This window comes from Triturus cristatus, chromosome 2_1, assembly GCF_964204655.1.
Source record: "Triturus cristatus chromosome 2_1, aTriCri1.1, whole genome shotgun sequence".
In the NCBI taxonomy this organism is placed as follows: Eukaryota; Metazoa; Chordata; class Amphibia; order Caudata; family Salamandridae; genus Triturus; species Triturus cristatus.
This window is the reverse complement of record NC_140581.1, coordinates 507810594-507835326: the sequence shown is the minus strand read 5'-3', so window position 1 is coordinate 507835326 and position 24733 is coordinate 507810594. Positions and strand designations below refer to the sequence as shown.

The 24733-nt window shown below is 45.8% G+C and overlaps 1 protein-coding gene across 2 annotated transcripts in view; it reads left to right on the top strand.

Annotated features, from left to right (window-relative positions):
* DHFR (dihydrofolate reductase) overlaps positions 1-24733 on the top strand; it is a 296698-nt gene that overhangs the window by 256388 nt on the left and 15577 nt on the right. For both annotated transcript variants that reach the window (XM_085632404.1, XM_085632405.1), the window contains exon 5: positions 904-1019. In XM_085632404.1, the coding sequence (XP_085488530.1) occupies positions 904-1019 (116 nt within the window). The remainder of the gene's footprint in view (positions 1-903; positions 1020-24733) is intronic.

The following is a 24733-nucleotide window of genomic DNA, read 5'->3' as shown; positions in this document are numbered from 1 at the left end:
AACTCTGTTTCTTTCACCAGTACTCTGTCCTTGGCGTTTTATCATTGACCATTTTTGTGAGGGAGGTATGGCATGTGCTAAGCCTGTTCTAAGCATCATCTTCGTGAAGATTTACATGGGCCTTGCTTATTCTCACTATCCACACAGATGCGAGTGACTTGAGCTGTATGGCAAAGTAAAGAAAACCAGTTGTCTTCTCTGGTTTTGCACAGGGGTGGGCGGAACTCGCAGCCGCGAGCAGTGGAGTTGTGATACGTTGTACTGAGTTTTAGCGCTGGGAGCTTGTCCTGCGCTGTAAAATCAGCGTGAACGGCACCATGCGGAGCGCCAGAGGGTGCTGCTGATTTCTGCAGCTTGAGTAGTTTTTTACTCGAGCAGACGCTTTCTTATCGCGAGCAGCAGCTTTCTCAGCATGAGAGGTAACGACATGCCTTAACCGCTCGCATTGAGAGATCTTGCCAGGAGGCGGTCTAATACTTGATTTCCTGACTCGCGCTCACCAACTTACCGTTGGCGAGCCGTGAGGAAAATCACCATCATGTGGTGGTTGGTGGAATTTTTCCAATACTCCACTCTGCGTGGAGTTTTTCCGATACGCGGAGCGCGGAGTTTTTCCAAAACTCCAAGCGAACTCCACTCGCCAAGCAGAGCGCAGCGTTTACCCGCCCATCACTAATTTTGCAGTCATCTACTTTATATATTTTTTATAAAGAATGGTCGCAGAATAAAAATCATTACCTTTTTAAATATTGCAAGATAAAATGAAAAAACAGTCCACTGCGTTTTGTAACCAAAATATATACATGGTGCATGTTTTCATTATTATCGGTTTGAAAAATTGTACTTTTTATAACTGAAGCACTAATTCACTATATATTTTATTTATTTTTTACTTTCTTACAGGAGCTAATGGCGAAATCGCATCAACAGCGGCTTTTCGTGACCAGGATCTTAAAAGAGTTTGAATGTGATACATTTCTACCGGAAATTGATTTTGAAAATTACAAGCTTCTTCCAGAGTAAGTGTTTTGAAGTGCTCCTTTGGTGTTTATCTTCATCAGCAGAATGATAGAAATCCTGCTGCTTTATAGTGCACAGTAATCTTACCCAGCCTCATGGGGACGTATATGAAAAATAAAGCTGTAGTCGTTGTTTTACCCTGAATAACTAAAGAGGCTCTGCAAGTAAGCACTACTTTGATTAGTTCTTTGATCTGACATCCATGTTTAGTGGTGTCTTCATGTCCGTGCAATCTGCACTCCTTAGATTTATGGATCCAGTGCTGTATTGTTTTATGCACTATTACCCTCTGTGTTTATTTGCTTCTTTCTTAAAACGCTATTGGTGCGATAGATACAACCTTGAGAACAGGATGTGCGCCCCCACAGGACTGCCTTGCGAATATAAACCTTATAATTTGTTCTCCTGATTAATGTGTTTTCTTTTTTGAGGTTTTATTGTTGAACATTTTCCCTGGATGAGGCTGCTCCACTGGTGGCGAAGGTCACCAGGAACAGCATACTCCCAACCAGGGATTTCCATTAACCTAACATTTGGTTGTAGTACATGTTAACTTCAGTTGATCAAGTTGAAAATAGTGAATTGAGCAGGGGGGCATCTGGTAATCCTCCTGTGAGTGGTGGTTGGAGACCTGCTAATTTTTACAGTCACTATTGTTTGCAGCAGAGCTGACAGTCTGCGTAATGTTCGGACGATCATCTGGGTTATGTAATAGACATAGACTGCAGGTGTGGTGGTGGGAGTCGCATCCACATGCACAGTATATCAAAATGCAAGGGCAACTCGTTTATCGGAATTAATAGTGCTGCATCCCTGTACCATTAGCCCAAACAAAACTCTTTGGGTCAGCCCTCTTCTTCCTTAATTAACTGGGTGAAGCAGTCATCCAATGAGTGTAGGAGTCAGACAGCTACCCTTTCACATCTGCTGCTGGAAGCTCTCTGCTCACTTAGCACCTTGCCTCCCACTGGCCACCAAACCTCCAGGCACACGCAGCAACATATCCGTATGTTCTCTCTGTCTCTGCCCCTATCGCTTGCAGAACAGCTGCTAGCAGTAGATTTAGACACCCTCTGGGATACCAGGCCGAGCTGTGGTAGCTGGTATTTTTCTAAGGGATTGCATAGGAAATGTTGGGATAGGGGTCAGGTGTCTGGGTCTTGTGGCGTCGAGACTGTGTTGCGATGCAGGCTGCTTTTGTCTGCAAATACCTGCCTACCTGTTCGAGCATGCATGTATGCACGTGACTGGGCCCGAGTATAGGCCATTCCTCAAGGTCAACCCAAACATGTAATTGATCTCTAATTTACTGTCATCCCTTAGTTGAGGCCTTCTCGGGGATAATCCCGAGCCTTTCTTACATGATAGTCCCTCTCTGGCACATCATGTGGCATAATGGTGTTCTCCGCTGAACCACATAGGTTTGTGGAGGAGTGGTAAAAATGAAACACACACAACACATTGTCTGGGGTGTATGCAGCTAAATTCACCCCTTGGTTATGTGTGGTTGACCATTACATAGGTGTCTGATTCCGATAGTGGATTTTAGAAGAATGCCTTTCAGAACCCAAGAAGGACATGTGAACAAACGTGCATGCATGTCAGGGGCTATAAGTTGAAAGTTCTGTGCTTATGATGTGTTGAAAGGTTAAAAGTGTGGTTTATTTAGTTTTGGAGATTGCACCACTGCAAGATATGAGGCAGATCTGCGTGACTGGGTCATGAGTGATGTAATATGTGAGATCCTAAGCAGTGCATTGTGGGGATGTAAGTTATAGTTGGCCTGGGTAACTATAACTGCCAAATTTCACTGGTTTTATACGAGTAAAATCTGACCCCAACTATAACATCCCTGTAAGCTTTGTTTTTTTCAGTGACAAATATATATGTGTGTGTGTGTGTGTGTGTGTGTGTATATAAATGGAGAAATGGAGGACAGAAGTAGTATCGCACTAAAAAGTAGTATGAGGGACCCTGAGCACTAAATATCATACACAATGTAACTTTGTTGGGGATATGGAATTGAGGTTGGGTAATGCATATAAATACCTCCTAGTACTAGGTACAAATGGCAAGTTGTTGGGGTGGTTTGTCTGGGTGTGTATTAGAACTCCAAACTCTCCCTTCTCCCAGCATTACCAAACCTTATTTCCATATCCCCAACAAAGTTAAATTAGCCCACCCACAACTTGCCAACTTTTAACGGCGGGCACACGGCGGGGTAGCCAACCCCAAAAATTCCACAAATCCTGGCGACGCTCCTCATGCGGCGAGAAAAAACACCAGTGCCATGGCCTCTATTATGCTAAGTTTTTTCTCGCCGCATGAGGAGAGTCACCAGGATTTGTGGAAAATATATATATATATATATATATATATCAACTCCCTTCTCCCAGCATTACCCAACCTCAATTCCATAGCCCAACAAAGTTAAATTGTGTATGATATTTAGTGCTCTGGGTCCTTCATACTACTCTTCGGTGTGATACTACTTCTGTCCTCCATAACCCTATCAAGCTCCTAGAACAGATTCAGAAATCTGAAGATGTGTAGACTTTCTACAACCACGCTTTGTGTATCATTAATAATGTTTAGGTCTGTCCTTTAAGACACTTTTAGGTTTCACTATACTGTTTGTAAAAAATAAAAAAATAAAGAATTAAAAAAAAAAGTCAACCATACGCAAGTCAAGTCAGGTATTTTTATTGAGCGCACATCTCACCCTAGGGTCTCATGGTGCTAGCGCACGACTCCAGATCCTGCTGAAAGAGATGGGAAGGTACTAGTGATCAAACAACCATGTTTGTAATTCTCTGCGAAATCGGTTATGGTCTGTGATAGAGAGCAGATGGGATGGAAGTTTGTTCCAGAGAGTGAGGGCAAGAAAGGAAAACGGTCTCCCGCCATTTTGTGCGGTGCGCACTTTAAGTGAAGTAAGAAAGGATTTAGTGTTAGATCTGAGTATCCTCTTTGGCCTATACCAGCTAAGCTTTTTAGTCAAATAGCTGGGTCATTTCCGTGCATAGTTTTATGTGCTAGACCTAGGATTTTGAAACGAGTACGTTTCCTTATGGGGAGCCAATGGAGGTGCTTCAGGCTAGAGGCTGATGGAGCCCTGGAAGGATGATTCAAAACCAGTCTGGCTGCTGTCTTCTGCCGGACTTGTAGCTTGGAAAAGAGTTCTTCATTGATTGAAGCCAGCAAGGCATTACCATAGTCAATACATCCTATGATCAAGCCTTGAATCAGTGCCTTCCTTGAATCGATTGGGATCCACTGGAAGATTTTTCTTAACCTGCGCATAATTCCGTAGCAAGTACCTATTAGGTGATCACCGTGATTTTTCGTTGCTAGTTGGTTATCAATAAACACACCCAAATGTCGCACTACTGTTTTTGGTGATGGACAGGGACCTAGTTTGAGAGGCCACCAGTCCTCTGACCAAACTTCCTGTGCCTTACCAAAAAAAATGACCTCTGTCTTGCTCCCATGTTGTTGTAGATGATTGGCACTCATCCAGTCATCTATATGGATCATGCAGTTTTTGAAGCGGCGCTTAGTTTCAATGGGGTCGGGTCCTAGGGTGATCAGAAGCAGAGTGTCATCAGCGTATGACACTACATCATAACCATAGGTTCCGACCACCTTAGCCAACGGTGCCACATAAAGATTAAAGAGCATAGGGCTTAAGGTGGAGCCCTGTGGAACTCTCATCTTTACTGGTCGGCTATGAGAGACCATATTTCCGATCTGAACAGTAGTGGTCCGGTCCGTCAGGTAATCGCAAGGCCACTTTAGAGCTCTACCTCCGACACCCACCTCTCTGAGCCGTTGCTTAAAAAAGCTGTGGGAGATGGTGTCAAAGGCTGCTGACAAGTCCAGCAAGATCAGCATGGCTGACTGCCCGTTGTCCAGGGCTAGTCTGATGTTATCCACGACTTCTACCAGTGTTGTTTCGCTGCTATGTGCAGCCCTAAAGCCGGACTGTGAAGGATCCAGTAGTCCATGCTTCTCTAGATGTATGGTGAGTTGCTTGTTAATTAGCGACTCAAGCACTTTTCCAAAGTAAGGGAGCAGCGATATGGGCCGGTAATTACTTGGGGTCAGCCGTCAATTTAAAAAAATAAATAAATAGGCCTGCCCCTAGCAGCTTTCCATATGACTGGGACTGCTGATTGTGCAAGTGACATGTTAAATAGGTCAGTAAGATTTCTAACTAGTAATGGGGCAATGGTTGTGAAGAAACGTGGTGGAGCCGGGTCTACTACAGAACCTGATTTAGTTTTAGCCAGGGCAGTTATCACTTCCTCTGAGGTAAACATGGAGAACTCTTCTAACACAGGGGGAGTGTCCTCAATATCGTTTTGAGGATTCTTTGCTTTGTTAATGTCATAGTGCGGGAAGGAATTATGGATTGCAATGACCTTTTTCCTCAAAACATGTGGAAAGGGAATCTACCCAGTCTTGTGTCACTACAGCGCATGGCTGTGTGGAGGGGGCGGTGATTTCCTTTAATATTTTGTAAAGTTCTTTATTTGAGTTGCTCGCCTTTTAAATCCTATTTATAAGAAAGGATTTTTCTGCCTGTTTAATATTCGCCAAGTAGCTACAATGAGTAAGTTTATACGTTTTACTGTCTGCAGTACTTTTACTTCTCCTCCATTTTCGTTCGGCTATCCTACAGGAAAGTGGTTCTGTTTTTAGTTGTTCTGTAAACCAAGGTGCTGCCCTGGGCTTAAATTTAATCCTTGTAAGTGGGGCCACAATGTTCAATACGCAAGATGCTTTATCCATTGATCTGTTAAATTGTTTGCATTTTGCTTCCGTCCACCACAGCATACACCATGGTGTAATGGGTCAGAGCATGATAGTCTTTGGCTGCTTCACTTTAAGTGACTGCACAAATCCTGTGCCCACCTAAAATGTGTTGCTTTCTCTTCAGTGACAAAGCATGTTTAAAGTGCACCTATTGTTTTTTAATTAACTTTAGGCACCAACTATTTAGTTTGCCCCACTTCAGCTGCCCATATAAATGGTGATTTGTTTTCGGTCTACACTTCAAAGTTACTGTATTCTAGTTTATAAGTGACATTGTAACTTTGTAGATGTCTGTGATTTGAGTGCTTGCTTACGTAGTGATTTTTTGGGGTCTTCACAAATAATAATATGCCTTGTACAGCTGAAAGACCTGTTTTAAAAAACATCACTTGTAAAACGGCCTCATTAGGTAATGATTTTGTGAATGTATTGCAAAAGCATATGGCAGCTACTTACAGTATTTAGTGCTATCATTGCACCAGCCTTAAGCCCATCAATGCTATCCAGTTGGAGGTATAATAGTAAGGGTACTGCATTTGGGCACTTGACAAGCACTTTCTAGTTACAGAGGAGGAGCAGTCATGGTGGTAGAGTTTAGAATATAATACAGTATAAGCATGTACATGACACTCCCTTCCATCACTGTTTGGTTAGTACTGGTACGTCAAAGAAGGATGGGGCCTTTATGTACATTTTGGTAAATAAAACTATTAACCATATTATTAGACCTGACCCCCTTAGGGTGGTCTTTCTCCAACTCTTTGATTGGTTCCCTCTATTTTCTCAGCTTGTTTTTGCTGACTTTAGGATTCTGTTCACCTTACCACTGTTAACCAGTGCTAAAGTGCTTGTGCTGTCTCCCCTAAACATGGCTCGCCCCTAATTAGCATGTTTCATTTTCTTATAAGCCCCTAGTAAAGTGCACTATATAATCCAGGGCTCGTAAATAAAATGCTACTAGTGAGCCTTCAGCACTCATTGTGCCAGCCACTTAAGTAGCCCTCTGACCATGGCTCAGGCCTGCCATTGCAGAGCCTGTATGTGCACTTTATACTGCCACTTCGACCTGGCAAGATAAACCTCTTGTCAGGCCGAAGCCTTCCCTTTTGATACATGTAAGGCACTCCCAAGGTCGGCCCTGTATAACCCACAGGGCAAGGTGCACTGTATCTAAAAGTCAGGACTTTTAAGTCTTGCATATCTTGGGGGGAGCTAGAGGGCACACTGCAAGATGGATGCACCCCAGTGAGGCTCTGCCCGGCTGAGCGACAATTATCTGCCTAATAACTGCTGCATCTAAGGCGTCTGCTCGGTGCTGTGAGGCCCACCGATACTCTTTGAACAGAGTTTGTACATCTTTATCTCACCACACGAGTGCTTTTAAGCTCTGCTACACTCTGACGGCGTCTTGGGAGAAAATCGCAGCCGCCACGAGACGCTGGCGGTGACCCTCCACGACCGGACCGATGTGCTGTGAGCTCCCAGCGGTTGCTGCCCTGAGACCTCCGAGGCCACACATTGCTGGGTGACAGGCCGCGCACAGGTGGGTGGCTGCGGAGCACCTGCTGAGTATTGTGGAGGCCGCGCGCCAGTATGTGCAGTCGGGCCTTGAGGGAGAACGGGCCTGCCGATTGCAAATCATGAAACACCGGCTGACCCTGCTGCTATCGTGACTGCGGAGGAGACCGGCGCTGCCTGCAACTGCCGGCGCTGACTGCGGTGAGTGGGGTGCGTCTCGACCCGGGCCAGTGGCTGCAGAGGCAGGCGCAGGCCTGAGGGCGGGCTGCGAGCTGTTGCGGGTGGCTGGTTGGCGCGGGGTGCGAGGGCCCCCACCTCCTCCTGGAGTGCGGTGCCGAGTGGGGCGCTCGATCTGAGAAGCTGGGGCTGGTGACGAATGGCTTGATGGGAGTAGCTATGTGCCGGTGCCCTACAGAGTGATTTTGCGCTGCTGAATGGCCCCCGCCTGTGACCCGGATTTGAGTGCTGACCTTCTGCCTCTGCGGCTTCCTGCCGCCACTCTTGCTCTCCTTTGACTTGATACTTGCAGCATACAGAGGGATACCTGCTGCCGGCCTTGGAGCTCTGCGAGCTGCTCCCCTCCCCCCCCACCCCCCTCCTCCCGGGATGGACCTCTAAGGGACCCAATCTGCTGATGGTGGGGTGAATTGTTTACGTGCACAACACTATTCGGAGGAGCAGCATCGGTAGATTACTGCTGGCATGGGATAGTCAGCGCATGCTGTGTCTGTGAAGCTTGTGCTGTACATAAGTGACGAGATTGCATTGTGGTGATACTGATTGCTATTGCCCGAACCCAACTGCACATGGGTCGACTTTAACTACTGCTGGTCCCTTGGTGGTTGTCGGCTGCTTGTCCCTGAAATGGCGGGTGATCCCAGGATTTGATCCCACTGTGTAGGGGGGAGTTCTTGGTCAATGGTCCCGCGACACGTGCTGACTCTGTGGGTGAAGTATTGTCCTTCCTGAACGCCTCCATGTGTTGGTGTGCACGGGCCGAGACGGTGCAGCTGTGTCTCTGTGGCTGGTGTTTTGAATGGCTTTGCGGCCCACTGCAGGCCCCTTGTGTCTACATACCCTCACATCTGACACCCAGTACTCTGCTGTCCCCGCTCATCATTTGGTGTAAGTGGCGCTCTCAGAGGTGGTGAAAATGGGGCGAACTGATAAATCACAGCCTCACCTCACTTTTGAGGCGCGTAAATCGTAGAAAACTTTGCAGAAGGCAGTGTCAGACTCAGAGGCGGATACTCAGAACGAGAATCCTCCCAATCTTGAATCCCCGCTGCAGGCTACGCAACGCAGTCTTCAAGCCATAGAAGGCACAATGGCAGCGGTGAACCACCAGCTTGATCATGTCATCACAGCTTGAAAAACAAAATGCTTGTATGGGGGAGGTGGAGCAGCGAGTATCTACGGCGGAGGATGGCCTAAGTGACGTCACGGAAAAGGCGCTCAATATGGAGAAAGTCTTAGCCCTTATCCAGGCCAAGAATGAAGATTTAGAGGCGCGGTCCCTGCGCAATAATATTCGACTTGCTGGCCTGCCGTAATCCACGATTGTGGGGAAAATGGAGACCTTCATAGAAAACCTCATTAAAGAAATCTTTGGCGCTGATCAGCTCTCTGAAATGTTCATTGTCGCACGTGCCCACCGCTCTCCTGCCGATAAACCTGTCCCGGAGGCGCCTCCTGCCTTATCATAGCTCGTCTTTTGAACTACAGGGACCAAGACACTATTTTAAGGATGGCAAGGGATAAGGGCGCTATAGTACACCAGGGCAGCACGCTGGCCTTTTTCCCGTACTTCACTGTGGGTGTACAGGCAGGCAGACGTGAATTTGGCGGCGTTAAAAAATGTCTGCAAACAGAAGGGGTCCCATATGCAATGTTCTACCCTGCCCGCCTAAGTGTGGGCCCGGACGGTGATTTCAAAATCTTTTCAAATCCCAAAGCTGCTCTTGAGCACGCTAAACCGTTAAAGCTCAGGAGACAGGAGGCAAGCACTCCACCCGACGACGAGGAGCAGTAGAGAGATGTTACTTCATTCAATAGTACGCCCTCAGGTACTTTCTTTGACCACTCCTGGTACCTCTTTTCTTCAGTGTTTTTGGGCCTGGGCGATTCTCGAAAACGCAGAAACTATGCAACACGAGAACCGCATGCTGGACATGGCCCGAGCAGAAGTAGACTCACTGGCCTATTGCTATTGCTGTTTTACGATTATTTGTGACTAACTTCGTATTTCATTTTTTTGATCTTCCATTCCAGTATGTATCGTTTCAATGTAATGACATGTCCTGTGAAGGAGTTCTTTAATCGAGGTGTCTCACAGCTCTTAGTGACATTGTGATCTGTTAAATTGTGCGTTCAGCGACTGAAGTTTATATAGCCGGGCACTGTTTTTAGACCTGCTCAGCCACTAACCGCTAAGTGGGAGGCTAGTAGCACTCTGCGCCCCCGACTTGGGTGTACCCCAAATGCAATTTGCTTATTTACGGGTTTGTTGGGGGGTGGGGGTTTTACATTGGGATGGCTTCAGCGAGTTGGGGATGCTGAAGTGGGAGGGGGATTTGGGGTTCGTTTTTTGGAAGGCAGAAAGACATTGCAGCTGTGCTGTGTATCCTATGTCCAGGAATCTTATGGTACTTCAGACATGCATTGTATGCACTATTGTACGTGGATCCGATTGATGATGGCTTGACACTATGAGCGGTAAAGTTAACTTCCTCACCTGGAATACTCCTAGAACAATCAGGTCAGTATTCGCATATTTGGATAGAATGGGGGTGCAGGTAGCCTTGCTGCAAGAGACTCGCCTCACTAGAGACTCGACACAAAAAGTGGGTGCGCGCTGGGCGAGTCGCGTCCTCTTACTCTACCTATTCTAGGGGTGTGTTAACTCTTGTGAAGAAAGGTGTTCTGTTTGCTGTGATTCGTTCTGACACGGATGAGCATGGAGGAGTGGCACTAGTACATGGGCAATTGGGTGCCATGAGTGTTCTGTTGGTGAGTATATTTATGGCCCAAATACAGATGATCCCTCCTTTTTTCGGATGTGTGGTGCAGAATTTCCACATTCCCACCAGCTGCAATTATCTGGGGAGGAGATTTCAATGTTGGATGCTACCTTAGACAGAGTTGGGAGTGGCGAGGCGAGGTTGCGGAAGTGCTATTAGGATTACTAGATGCTGGCCATTTACATGATATCTGGAGTCTTCGCCATCCCGCTGGTCGGGAGAGCACGTTTGTATGCTATGCCAATGGATCTTGGTCTTGCATAGGTTTCTGGCTTGTTTCGGAAGAGGTTTGTACTTGGGCAGTGGGGGTGAAGCATGGCGCTCGCATACTTTAGGACCATTCACCTGTAGTCTTTGAGTTACAAGTTCCCACTTGTGAGCGACCGCCCTTCACGTGGCAACTACAACCAACTAAGTTAACTGATTCAGTATTCAGACAGACAATTGCAGAGGCGATCAAGAACTTTTTTAAAGAGAATGAGGGGTCGGTGGATAGTGCGGGAATATTTTGGGAGGCGTTCAAAGTGACCATCCGTGGGGCTTGCATAGGAGCACAGTCTGGGGTGTTGCGGGATATCCGACGTAGGATTAAAAAACTGGCATCTGATAGCTCCACGCTTGAACGGGATTATGAGACTAATCCCTCCCCTGCAAAATTGGCTGAAATAGAGTGCTGGTCACGGAACACAACGACACAGTTGATCAGGAACTGTTGCATTGCTCCTGCCGCCGCACTGCTCGATTCTATGGGGAGGGAAGCCGTCCCGGTCACTCTTTGGCGCAAAAAGTGGCAGCGCCGCATAGTCAGGAGTGTATAACGGAACTATTGGATGAGAATGGGGTTGCCCGCTACTCTACTCCAGAGATTTGCGATGCAGTTTTACAATTTTACACTCCGCTTTATGCCGCTAGGTACTTCCCGCCGCCTGAAGAGATTGACTCCTATCTTGACGACATTGTGCTCGGGTGGCTCTCTAATTCGCATTGTGAATACCTTATGCAGCCGTTTGATGTGGAGGATGTTAAACTGGCTATAATGTCCCTACCGACCTGTAAGGCCGCAGGGATGGACGGGCTGCCCAAGGAATTTTACAAGGCCTACGCGTCGGATCTTTCTCCCAGGCTCCTTGACGTCTATGCAGAGGCTTATGAGAAGGGTAGGCTACCGCCCAGTGCTTAATTTGTGCCGGTGCTTAGCACCGGCACCTATTTCTTAGGGCCGGGTCTACAAGTTAAAGTGCACTTGATAATAGCATATGCTTTGTAGTGCAAGATAAGGGTCCTCTCCTCCCCGCACACGGACCACCAAAAACAGCTGTTGAGGTGAGATGACGTCCTTGCTGAAGCTCAGCATACGTAAATCATAGTAGCGTTAGTGCCCTACATCCGCTACGAATCAAATGCTGTATTCATGCTGTACGATGGATTATTAGCCCGGGCCCCGTCGTCGTCCTAGATGTTGAACCGAAAGTATTTCCTCCTGAGTCAGAGTCGGACTGACCAATGCACATTAAAGTCCCGACTTTTCACCCGCCCCAGCATACTGCGCAGCTGCAATAATTGAACGAAGCAAGCAGCGTGTCACGCAGTACCAGGCCTATAATTTAAAAAAACAAATTGCAGTAAGTAATTGGTAATTATTTCATGTTTGTTTTTTTGGTAACGTGCTATCGTCGTCCGTCTGGTACTTAAATGTTTGAGGTATGTCACATGCTAGTAAAAGTGTCCTATGCTAGGAAAAGTGTCCGATCATATGTCAGGGTTTATTTGCAAAATGCCACTGCAGATCAGTGGTCGAAGTGGGCGGGATCGGCAGGGCACGGCATGCCCCTACTTCTTTAATTCACTAGATGCCGTGCCCCTACTTTTCTCGTTTTTAATATTGTGTCCCAGGACGGCAGAAATCACCAAGGCCTGCAGAGAAGGCTCGTCGTTCTCGCCGTTCGGGGACGGGCGATGGACAGAGAAAGAAAAGGACTCTGTCTTTTCTTTCTTGCCAGAGAAGGAAAGGACAGTGTCCACTTCTGCTCCTTCGCTGTCAGCTGATCCCACCCCCACCCCTCCCTTTCTTCCTCTTGAAATCCGTGACTTCAAGAAAGGGTTCTCATCCTCTCTTTCCTCCTTTCGTGTATATGTTCCCCTGTGAGTGGATCCAAAAAAGAAAAATACTTTTGCTGCAAGTGTTGTCTTTTTCTGACATTATTCTATTCTAGAGTACAGCTTCGGGAGGGAGAGAAAAGGTTCAAAATATGAAAAATAAAGAAAAAACTAAATAAAGCATGATCGTGTTCTCAAAGCGGCCAGATTGAGTTTCCCAGTGAAGTGCTACTTTTGTTTTATCTTTTCTTTGAAAAAGCATTGTTTTCCCTGAATGAGGATGTGCACCTTTCCTGGAGATACTACAATGCCGGATTGATAGGTGGATTGGAAAACAAAATGCGTACCGCGGCTAGTTGTTCATGGATGTGGTCTTTTTACCATACTCCTTGCGTTTTGCAAGGACATAAGCAATGGACATTGAAGAGGGTCCTTTCCGGGCCCTGTAGTCATGTCCTTAACTTTCCAGGCACAATCACTCACTGATTTCTGCATAGTGAGTGTAAATGCATTACGTTAACCATGTTGTTCCTGCTTACATTTCACATGCTTAACTTAATCTTGCATTCCCTATGAGTGTTTGCTTTTTTCAGGATGTTGTTACGTTTTTTAGGCAGCATATTGATCTTGTCTAGTGCGTAATTTGAACGGAGTCACATCCAGGTATTTCTAGCAGGGCACAATTGGGTTGTAGTTGAAGGCCTTGCAAGTTTCTCTCACTGGGGCAGTATGGTGTTCAGTGGGGGAGAGGATGTGGCACTATGGTCAGATCTGCCAAATTGAAATTGGGGAACCAGGTTCAGCCTTCATGACCAGTCCACCAGACCATTCACCTGAGGGAGCACATTCCCATGCTAGGCCTAAGAAGGCCCCGCAAGACCATAGAAGCCCTGGTGTCGTAGCACCAGCAGGTTTACCCTAGTGGGGGCAAGTGTGGGTTTGGAGGCCTGTCCCCTCCAATCCATACTGAAGTTCACCTCTAGTGTTGCGGGCAGGCTTATTAAGCAGCACACCCTAGAGCGAGGTCACAGGACCCTTGAGAAATGTCAGCTCTAGGGCGGTGCGACCTGTGTGTTCCCACCGGGTGCTGACTTTAGGTGGCCCTTTGTATTCTGTAACATTTCCTATACAGTGATTTACACACGTATAATTGATTGTCTCTGTGTAGTGTGTGTGATGTAAAGTGCTCTGAAACCCTACACTGGTATGAGTGGTGCTGTGAATCAAATTAAATGCATCGGAGAGAGAGTGTGATTATGGAGATATTCGGGGCACTGTTAAAGGGTGGAATTGAGGGAATCCATGGTGAAGGTGGTCATTGGGGGGCACCAACAAACATTGTTGCACAGGGCGCCACCAGCGCTAAAGCCAGCCCTGCCCTTGAGGCCAGTCCGCCTCACCCATTGGTACCTCCATTGGCCTGGTTTCAGCTGTAGTAGCTGCAACTCACCAGGGATTGGCAAAGCAGGATTTGCACGCACACCAAACTATGTTCGCAAACTTCACATTTCTCTGCTTCATGCACAAACACTTTTAAGACGTGCGGCCTGCTTTGGAGCCACTGGAATTATGCAGCAAAAGAAGACAAAATTACGCTGCATTGTTGACTAGATTACGCAGCAAAAAAAGGCTGCAACATAATGCAGTATATTTTCTGACACTTTATTATTTTGACATTTTTACACATGCTAACAGTCTCTGGAAAGATTTTGCCTTATTAGTACCAGTTTAACATACAAATGCAGCAGTGAGAACGGTGATCAGTCAATCTTTGCAAAGGGCTGTCCTCTTCGCAGCAACACACGTCAAATTGTTTAGTAACTTTTGATCCGTTTGAGCTACAGTTTATTAGTTCAAATTGTCAGATTATGTAGCAGATGTTGCATTATGTGGCAAATATGGAGAACCATAATTATTTGGTAAACTTTTGCAAACTAGGATATTTTTCCCATTTATGTTTGAACTGCTCTTGTGGAAAAAAGGGAGGAGAAGTGCTGATGACAGAAACTCTATAGATCGGAGCCAAATGGTTTGTGCTTCCACTTTTAAGCGTATTTGAGACATTCCTTGATTGGAAACATATCCCACTTTGTATTTGTATTTTAATGTCAGTAACTCATATTAAACCTTAAATAATTATGTTTATCCATTCATTGAATTAAATAACATAAAAAGATATAACTGGTCAGTGAAATGTCAAACAAATACTAACAATTGGGATGTTTTGCGCATTCTGGCCACACCTCTGACTCCGCCCACTGATCCAGTTCTCGGGTTATTCCCGCCCACTGATTCTCCACCCACAGTTCCCCTACTTTTTTTTAACCCACTTCGACCACTGCTGCAGATGATGAACTGCTGCCCTACAATCTCGTGTGATACCTACTATGTCTATATTGCTTAGCACATTAATTCAGCTAGAATTCAGAAAGGGATATCTCACTTGTCCTGAAAAGAAAAAAATCGGTTTTAAATGGTGCAGTGAAAGCTCATGATAGAAGCCCTGCTGACAGTGCTCAGAGCAGTTTAACGGAGACCTAACGTAAATAGTCTGAGGTAGAAAAAGAAATGAAAACTGAACTATCATATCAGTCTTCACAGGGGTAAAAAACGACTTGCACACTAATGTTTCTTAAACTTTTATTATCAGAGGAAAGAACAAATACACAGTCAACCTGCAAGACATACGAGGAACAAATACATTTAAAGAACATATTTTTTTCAAAGAAGGCAGCTGCGTATTTCCCTATACAAATGTCACTATTAAATCTTGCACTATTTAAAACATACATTTTGACCTACAGCATTATTCCTTTTTTAGTACACAAACTGTGATCTACGTAATGCTCAGATGTAAATCATACATCTGCTCCTTTAGACTTACACTTAGTTCAGGATAGATGACACATAATTCGAATTGGACAAAACATCTAAGAGCACTCCAGGGACAGGATAACGGATGCGTGAAATGGAAAAGTGAGGGTATTTACTATTCCAGAGTACCTTCTTGCTGCAGAGAAGTGCTGGTACTCTCCCATTAAACATATTGGACTTCTGCTGAGAAGTGCAGGTACTCTCATTGGAAAATGAAAGACTTGCAGGTACCCGGTCCCTGAAAGTACCAGCCCATTTAAAGTACTGATTATTACAGTAGCTTTACAGGAATACACACACACATTTGTCAATGTGCATTTTGAACAGTTACACATTTGTTAACATATAAGAAAATGGGCTTTACACAACTTTTTCTTTCTTTCAGGGGAATGCTGATTTTCCCGTAAACAATCCCCTTCTCCTACACCTCACAAATGTTGAGATTATTCCCACTGCACTGCGTCCTTGTGAAAGCAATTTACTTTTCCCTCAACAAGAATAAATACATGTTTAAATGTACCTTTATGAATGCCTGCAAACTTGCAAGTTTATGGGTCTTCACATCGTTTACAAGGCACTCTTGCAATTGAACATCCACTCTCCATGTTTCTCCCCTAGATTAGGGGAGATGGTGTGGCATAACAGCCAACGCTGCCAATTTTGGAACTGGGGAACCAAGTTCTGGTCTGGGCATTAGCTCACCATCCTGTGATTCTGGGCAAATTACTTAATCTTCCTATGCCTAACATAATGAATGTGTCTTTGTGTAATGTGACTGGTGCTCATGTAAAGTGTTCCAATACCTTTGAGTCGAGGTTGCGTTATATAAAACTGCAAAAAAACAAAAAAGAGAAGATTTACTCACAGATCATATTATAGGTCCTATTAATATTACTAGTCAATGTTTGAAGAAATAATTTAGATTTTCGTTCTAGAAGTGATATTGTTGAGATAATACTGTGGGGGTAAGACTGTTATTGTTTGTCAGTGTGAGTTTTCTGTGCTACTGACGTTGAGACTTGTTGGTGCTTACTTTGTCTGTGAAGTACTGTTGTTGATCAATTTGTAAGTATAGTGAGGAATTTTGGCTATGAGGGCCTTTAGAGAGTACATGACAGTCTCGGCAGTAGCATTGAGAATTGAGTTCAGAGTATGGTCTGACTCTGCCACTGTGACATAAGCTTGCCACACTCTGGGCTACTTTGAGTATCACAAGATTTTATGGTCCTAGGAGATTCCTTCAGGTCTTTTAAATCTTAAGGATTAACAATGGGGAGTAACTGTCTTTAGTGTTCAAGATGCTTGATTCACAATAGGCCATCACCCCAACATTTGTTTAGCCAGCATGGTGGCTTGTATAACACTACTAGAACACTTTAGGGGCACATGTTACGTTTTCTAAATATCAGATGATGGATTACAGAGTCACATATTAACATTAGATTAATCTGTTTCGTGAAGAAAAGAAGACTTGTGACCTGGATGCATGTAGGCCCAAAAATACTCATGATATGTGTTCAAATATATTATTTGTGGATCTTGGGAAAGGTTCAGAAACAGATTGTTTAAAATAGAGTTCTTCATTATAATCAAGCTGGCTTTTGGCAGGGATTCTATATTAAATGAAAAGAAAGAAAAATCTACATCTTTATTTTGATTCCTTGAGCTTGTCCAGGCTTTAGATTCTGTGACTCAAAAGAACTGTTGTCAAAATATTGAAAAGTTGGGTATTGACATGGGTTTGATATCTTTAATTGGAAATGTGTACAATCATACCTCAATAACTGTACACCTTCCTGGAGAGGGGCTTTTGTTATTCTCAATATGACAAGGAAGGGGGTGGGATAGGGCTGCTCATGGGCTTCTGTTCTATTTTTTTCTGCATCACTGAATTTTCCTATGGGGAGAATGACTGGGTTAAGGATGTGACCATGTAAAGTAAAAGTGATGCCCTAGTCCATGCAGATTATACAGCCCAGGGTCTGCATTATGGATATGGTGCACTGTTCTATTCTGTGCCAAAATGCACAATTAAATCTATATACAGAACAGATTCAGAAGAGGCACATTTCTACAGTGGGTAACATTGTGAGGTGTGTGAGATGTAGGCAGAGAGGATTTAAAGCGATACTATATTATACATTATTGCATTGTAATATTGCTTCTGAAAATATCTTTCAGGATTGGTGGGTACCTCAATAGCTGTTTAACGCCAGTTGAGTATGTGGGTGGAGCCAATAGTGAGTGGGTGGAGCCAATGGAGGAAGTGGGTGGAGTCACGGTACGTGGGTGTGACCTCCTACAAAAATATGAGCACCTAGACTTAATATTTTACAAATTAAGCACTGCTACCGCCTTCTCTTAAGGAGGCTTTACTTGTGACACTGTTGAAACCTGATAAACCTCCGAATATGTGCGAGTCTTATCGACCTTTCTCGATCATTAATATCGACGCGCAGATCCTGGCAAAAATGATCGCCACCAGATTGCTGGTCCCTCTTCTGGTCCTTCCTGACCAGTCTGGGTTTGTGACAACTCGTTCTACGACTCACAACTTGCGTACTGTTTTCTCCACCTTACACTATTTTGACTCTTGACTTCCAAGCAGTTGCAGTGCTGCTAGATGCAGCAAAAGATTTTGACTCTCCAATGGCCTTACATGTTCACGGTCTTGACTAGAATGGGCTTTCCCCCATTTTTTCTGCCATGGCTTAGGGTGCTCTTTGACAACCCGGTTGCTCGGGTGCATGTTAATGGCTGGGTGTCATCGGCGTTTCCTATTGAAAGAGGCACATGGCAGGGATGCCCCCTGTTGCCAATGCTTTTCTCGATCGCATTGGAACCCCTGGCCTGCAAACTCCGTCAAAAGCATGCAGCAGCGGCATTGCGTTTTCGGCAGAGACCACTCGTGACTCTCTGTATGCATATGATATGTTGCTGTATGTCCACGAGCCTGCCACATTTCTACCTGAATTGCTCCAGGAATATGTCAAATTCAAGAGGTTTTCCAGTCTCTGGATCAACTGGGCAAAGTCGGTGGTGTTCCACTGACGGCGCATACAAAGGAGGTGGAGCTGGATTTTCCACTAACTTGGACGTCGGATCCCGGTGAATATCTGGGGGTGTGGCTGCACAGGGACCCGGATAAGGTGAGATCTGAGAACTATGGCCGTACTGTCACGCGTATCACTGACCTGGCTGGACGGTGGGCGCACCTGCCCCTCTCGCTTGCAGATAGGATAGCCGTTGTAAAAATGTCCTTCCTCCCCAAACTACTCTATTTTTTTGTTAACGTTCCCATAAAACTGAATGTGGCGCTGTTTAAAACACTCCTATCGGTACTGCTGACATTTGTTTGGGGCGGGAAGAAGCCCAGATGCAGGTGGGATCTTCTGGTTCAGCCCTTTGACAGGGGCCTCAGACTGTATGATCTGTGCGCGCAGGCACAATTTGCGCATTATTGGCATTTTCACCATCGGTTTCAACCTCATGTAGCTATTGAATCGGATGCCGTTCTTCCAATGCCACTGCAGGCGGCGACCCTGTCTGGCGGCACAGGTGGCCCACGGACTGAAATAAACCCAGTACAATGCACGGCGTGGGCTTGGCGAATACTTGCGAAAAGGGCTCAACTATCCTATCTATATGCTCCACTGTTAGGTTTGGCCTCACACCCTGACATCTTTGCGGCAATCGGAGAAGCCGGCCCTCCGTGAGTTGGCCAAAGTTGGTATCTCCCGGATGGGGGATTTGTATACTCGCGGTCGATTCCGGACTCTTCGTGAGGTACAAAATGGGACGGATCGTGGTTTTATGTTTGGCTCTACCTATGTCCAAGTTTGGCAAGCTATCAGAACTGCTTATCCAGAGTTTCCGGCGGAACCCACTACTCTACGGGCATTGCAGGCGATGCTGGCGGGAGAGGGACGTAAGGGCTTAATTACTAAACTTTACAATGCTTCCTTGCGAGAGAGAGAACAGAACGACCATCCCTCCTGTCTCAGATGGCAGGTAGCGTTGGGGATCACCCCCGCGCCGGATGTTTGGAAGGCGTGTTGTGGACTTACTGGGCGTCTCACAGCAAACTGCAACCTCAGAATAATTCACTTCAAATTTTTACACCAATTATGTTACACCCCCTTCAAACTCCATAGGTATGGTTTGCGCGAATCCGCTAACTGCGTGCGATGTGGAATGGCTTGGTTCCCTATTGGCACTCTGTATTAGACTTGCATTTATTGACTGTCCTTATGTCTGTTGAACCCAATAAAGAAATTTAAAAAAAAAATAAAAAACAGTTTTGCATATCTTGGTAGTCACAAACTCCCAAATTCATTTTTTTCACTATGGCAAGCCCTATCTCTCCCACAGGATAACATAGAGGTACCATATTATATATTTTAAGTGTAATTCCCAATTGTGAAGAGAGAGTTTTCAAGTTTGGTGTCATTGGACTCACAATTTAAGCTGATGGTGAAGTCGACTTTTAAATTACAGTTTGACAAATGCCACTTTTATGAAGTTGGCATTTACTTACTTTAGCCATTTGTTGCGTGCTCAGTCTGGGTTGGGTGGCAGCAAAGCTTTGTGTATTCCCTCTAGACAGTCACACACACAAAGGGGGCCTAGGAGTGTCTTGATGTTCCATCCTGGGAGATGGGAGGGAGATGCTGGGCACAGGTTAACACTTGCACCTGGATAGGCTGTGTCATGTCCACATACAAGAGGCTGCATACCCACCTGTAGTGAGTCTGGAGCCAGGGCAGGCAGGCAGGACCTATGTGCACCTCGACGTCTCCTCCTCTTCAAAGGCCAACTGGATACTGGATTTCAGACACCATGACTTTGGTACACTTCTAGACCTGTGACCACTCTGCCAGGAAAATGAACTGCAGTGCTGCTGGAAGGACTGCCACTCTGCTGGGCTGCTGCTTTGCTGGACTCTTGCCTTGCTGAGCAGCCCCACTGCCTGCTGTTCTCCTGCCTGGGTGAGAGGGACTGGCCCTGCATCCCTTGAACCGAAAGTGACTCCAAGGGCTTGCTGGCTTGCCTCCTAATTGAAGTCTCAGGGACGCAAACACTTCCAATTATGTGCATTTGTATCTGGACTCTGCAATAGTCCAACAGTCTCAGCGAGGTCAACAATCATGAGTAGTACTGTCCCTATATAGGTCTCCCAATCAGGAAATGCCATGCACGGACCAGTCTGTTAACCCTGTAGGGCACCTCATCCGGGCACTAACATTAAACTCCTCAGTGGAAGATCAGAAGAGTAAGTGAGTGAGCCCCAGTGCGCTGCTGCCTACGTGGCCAGCAGCACTGTGTAGATCCATGAGCCTATCTCGGAGGGGATAATTGGGGACTATATGGATCTGAAAGAGTTCTGAATGTCGGGGTTCCACTAGGGATGTCTCACTCAGAATGTGGATTCATTGGTTTAAGCACTGTAGTTGTGAGACCAGGTAGTAGGCTTTCAGGTCAGGTGCCGCAACATACCCTTCCAGGGTTGGGCGCCACAGTTTGGACATCGCTACTCTAAGTCTACACACCCCCCAGGTGAGTTCTTTCAGTAAAGAATCCATTTCCCAAAACAGTTGGTGGGGATGTTAAGCGGCAGTGTAAAGAAGAAGTATAATATACGCAGTAATGCCACCATTTTTGCAACTGAGAGTCAGCCTGCCACTGACAGGAGAAGGTACTTCCAGTAGACTGTCTTAGTTCTGAGATCTCTAATGGCTTGTCCGATATTACCATAGAGGCCGTCCTGCGGTTCAGGATAAATTTTGATCCCATGATATTTCAGACAAGTTGCTTCCAAGGAGTGTCCATGCATGTCACGTTAAAGTATATCCTTACAGACCGGTAAAAGGTGTGATTTCTGAAAGTTGATGCATTGGCCTGATGTGGCTCCAAAATGCTCCAAGAGGGATATAATCCCTCGAAGGTCATTTTTCATGTCCCGTAGGAACAGGAGCATATAATCCACTTACAAGGCTATTCGGTGGGAGATGTCTCGACACTCTAGCCCCCCGTAGTGCGTGCCAGAGCGTGCACCATTGGTCAAGGGTGCAACCTCCATAACAAAGGGGAGAGTGGGCAACCTTGTCTAGTTCCGGGGGGGCGGAGTCAAGCCAATCTGCTAGATGGCTGCTCACTAAGAGAGCTCTGTCGACCAACAACATCATCCTGCACCAATCCGGCGTACAGCAGTCCCCTCACGGCCATCGATGAGTGCGGGGGGTGTCTCCGTGAGTGGACCCTAACTACTGCCTGAATTTGGGGAGATCCGAGGCCTCCTGAGATGGGCGCACAGAGATAAGAGGCACAGCATTCCGGCAAATTGTGCTCACCCAGATCAACAGGCTGGCCCGGGCTGGCAAGAAACACTGACGCCGCTGACTCCATCCGAATTGTGAGGCTGGACCTGCAGTGAGCAGTGGGCCCCCTGCACTGGGCTGTATCGGCCGGCGGGGACTGCGTGGCCGCAGGTTCAGACTCATGGCCTTGAGTGGTGGCTGGTGATTGCTCAATCCAAGATCTACAGATGCTGTACTCCTGGTGGCGGAATTGGCCTCGGGGGAGAAAACAATGGCTGCGGGCCGCCCTGGACCCTAGATGCACCTGTTGTGTGAGGAATCGGCGCACACTCTCAGAGAATTGGCACGCTGGGATGATGCTGTCTAGCATAATTCTGCCATATATGCAGACATTTCCTCATAGAAGAGTAGTCCCAATCTGGATCGCCCTCACCAAACATAATGCAATTTTCCGCATTGGCCATTTCATGTTGGTCAAAGGACCCTTCTTGAGGCCATGGACTCATTTGTGGAGCTACCCGCTCAGTCCAGTCTGCTAAATTTTCTACAAATGGTACAACACTGTACCAGCTATTTTCTCTCTCAGCCACGATCTCACTGGAAGGTCTGCGCTATGCAAATTTGATGGCGCACTCATTTGTTGCACTGCTCTGTTGTGGAGTGCCAATTGCCCTTAACCTCGATGGATCCCATTCTGGGGTCTGGCTGACCATGGCTGCTTGGGAACTGCAACCGCTCAAACTGTCGCTTGAGGCTTCCTAATATTAGGGAGCAGATCTTGCTCTTGCCCTTGCATCAGTCGGTTTAGGCAGTCTCCACATGCCCCTTGTGTGGTCCAAGTCAATGAGTGGCCTCTCATGAATATCATAGGTAGGATAACTTGCTTCTGGATTTTGAAACCGTTCACCCATGCTCTCGACATGCTAGTATATGGTTTCTATCCTGTCTGCTAAATTTCCCAAAACTTCTGAGTTTGTCCTGTAAAGTCTTAGTCATGCCCTTCTCTCCTCACTTCACTTTTTTCTCTCCTACTCTTACTGCATGATAGCCGGTCCTGCACACTCTCTAGTGAGACTATTACACCCCCCATCTCCTTCTGCCAAGGGGATGAACTATCTTCAGTCCTTCTATGCGCCTGTTCCCTTGCTTGAGATGTTGGCTGTAATGTCATACCTACAGTATTATGCACATAGGGAATGCTGGTTGGAGTGCCTATGTCCCTTTGATGTTTTCTAATTACCCTTCTTGTGGTATCCATTTTCCCTTTTATGTCCTTGGTAATCGTGGGGTAACCTTGGGGGTGGCTGTCGGGGAGTGTGGAAGGGGTTCCAATTTCAAGGTTCTCAAATCCCACCGTGGCTTTTTGCAGTTGCAATAGTGGGTTGATGCTAGGCACTGTTGTCTCATAGTCATATGCTGGTGGAGGAACAGCCGGAGTACCAGGGGTATCTCCTTGTGAGGATTCTTTTGATTTTTCACAAAATATTCTCCATAACACTACGGGGAATTCCCTTTTTCTTTAATTTGTCTCCTGCATATTTACTTCTGAATTATCCTATCATTGAATGTTGCTTCTTTTGGCCAAGGACATTATGCTTTTGGGTGGCTTTAAACCACTCCTGGCTATACTTTTGTAATGTATTCTTGTTACTGGGGAATACCTTCTGCATATGCTCTAAGGGGGTCTTAATGATTAGGCGTATTTATATTTTCACTTTTGCCTCTTTTCCTACCTGATCAAATACTATTTACGTTTTAACCCGTTTACCGCGGCCAAAAATCCGCTGCGGTGCTGCGGCTTTGAAGAGTGGGCGGGCCGCGTCGGTCAATGGACGTGCGCAGCACTACGGAGGTAGTGCTCGCGACGGCCGTTGGCCGACAGAAGCAGCGAACGGGTTAAAGTAGACTTGCACGAACCTTACAGTGGGAAAATTTTGCCTACTTTATTTCACAAATTATATGGGGCACAATACAACAAACTTTTCGTTTCATGCACTGTATAATAAAAACAACCATTTGAACACTACGCAATATTACACAACACAGTCATACTGTAGCCACATCTCATTCAAGTATGCATGCGCTCCCCTTCAGTCACACGAAAAATACAAAACCAAGTTCTATTCTAGGACGCTAATCACATCTCTACTCTACTTTCGGATAAATACAACTAGCACCCTAAGCCCCCTTCCTCCTCATCCCAGAGAAGACTGCTTTTAAAATGTGTTTTAGAAACCACAGAGTGACTGCCAGACATTAGGTCCAGGATTGGGGATTTAAGTGTTCAGGTTTTAACTGGATGTGGAGTTTAGCTACACAGGCCTTTCGGCTGTCTCTTGGTGTCAAATGGAACACACATTGGCACCTTCCAATTTCAAATTACCACCTAGGCCACTTCCGACTCGTCGTTGGGAATCACTGGTTAACTAGTTATGTAGGCACCTTGCTGAATGTGAAACACATATACACAATCCACTAATACAAAGAATTGCATGCAGTACCCTTCTGTCTTTTATAGCCTTAAATCTTATATTTACATTACATCTGTGTTTAGTATTGCCAGGAAGAACACGCGAACACATAAACAAGGATCGTAATCCAGCTCTGTCCTCCCCTTAAAAAGACAGCTCTTCCCGGATCCTTCCCAACCAGTGCATAGGCAGAACTTCAGATTAAACACGGCATCAGCTTACATCATCAAAAGGTCTTTTGGTGCCAGCCGTCAGGTGGGGGGCAAAAGTAACCTCCTGGCTGGCTCGCCATTTGTTGCGGGGTGACAAAAACTCCTGATGCCGGAATAAACACACAGACTCTTCTTGGCAATGCAGAAGTAGTATTTATTAAGTGTTGTGACTGGAAGAAAAACCTTCCGCATACAACAAGGATTACACCTCAGCCCTGCTCATGCTGTCTCTACAATTTTTCTCAAGTGTGACCTCATAAGCTCGAATGACTAAACAAATCTATTACACATTTTTCATTATACTTCCAACAAAGGTTGACGACTGAGCATTCTTCTGTCTATGAATAAGTGTGTGTTTCATGGTAGATTAAATTTACATGAAGTGT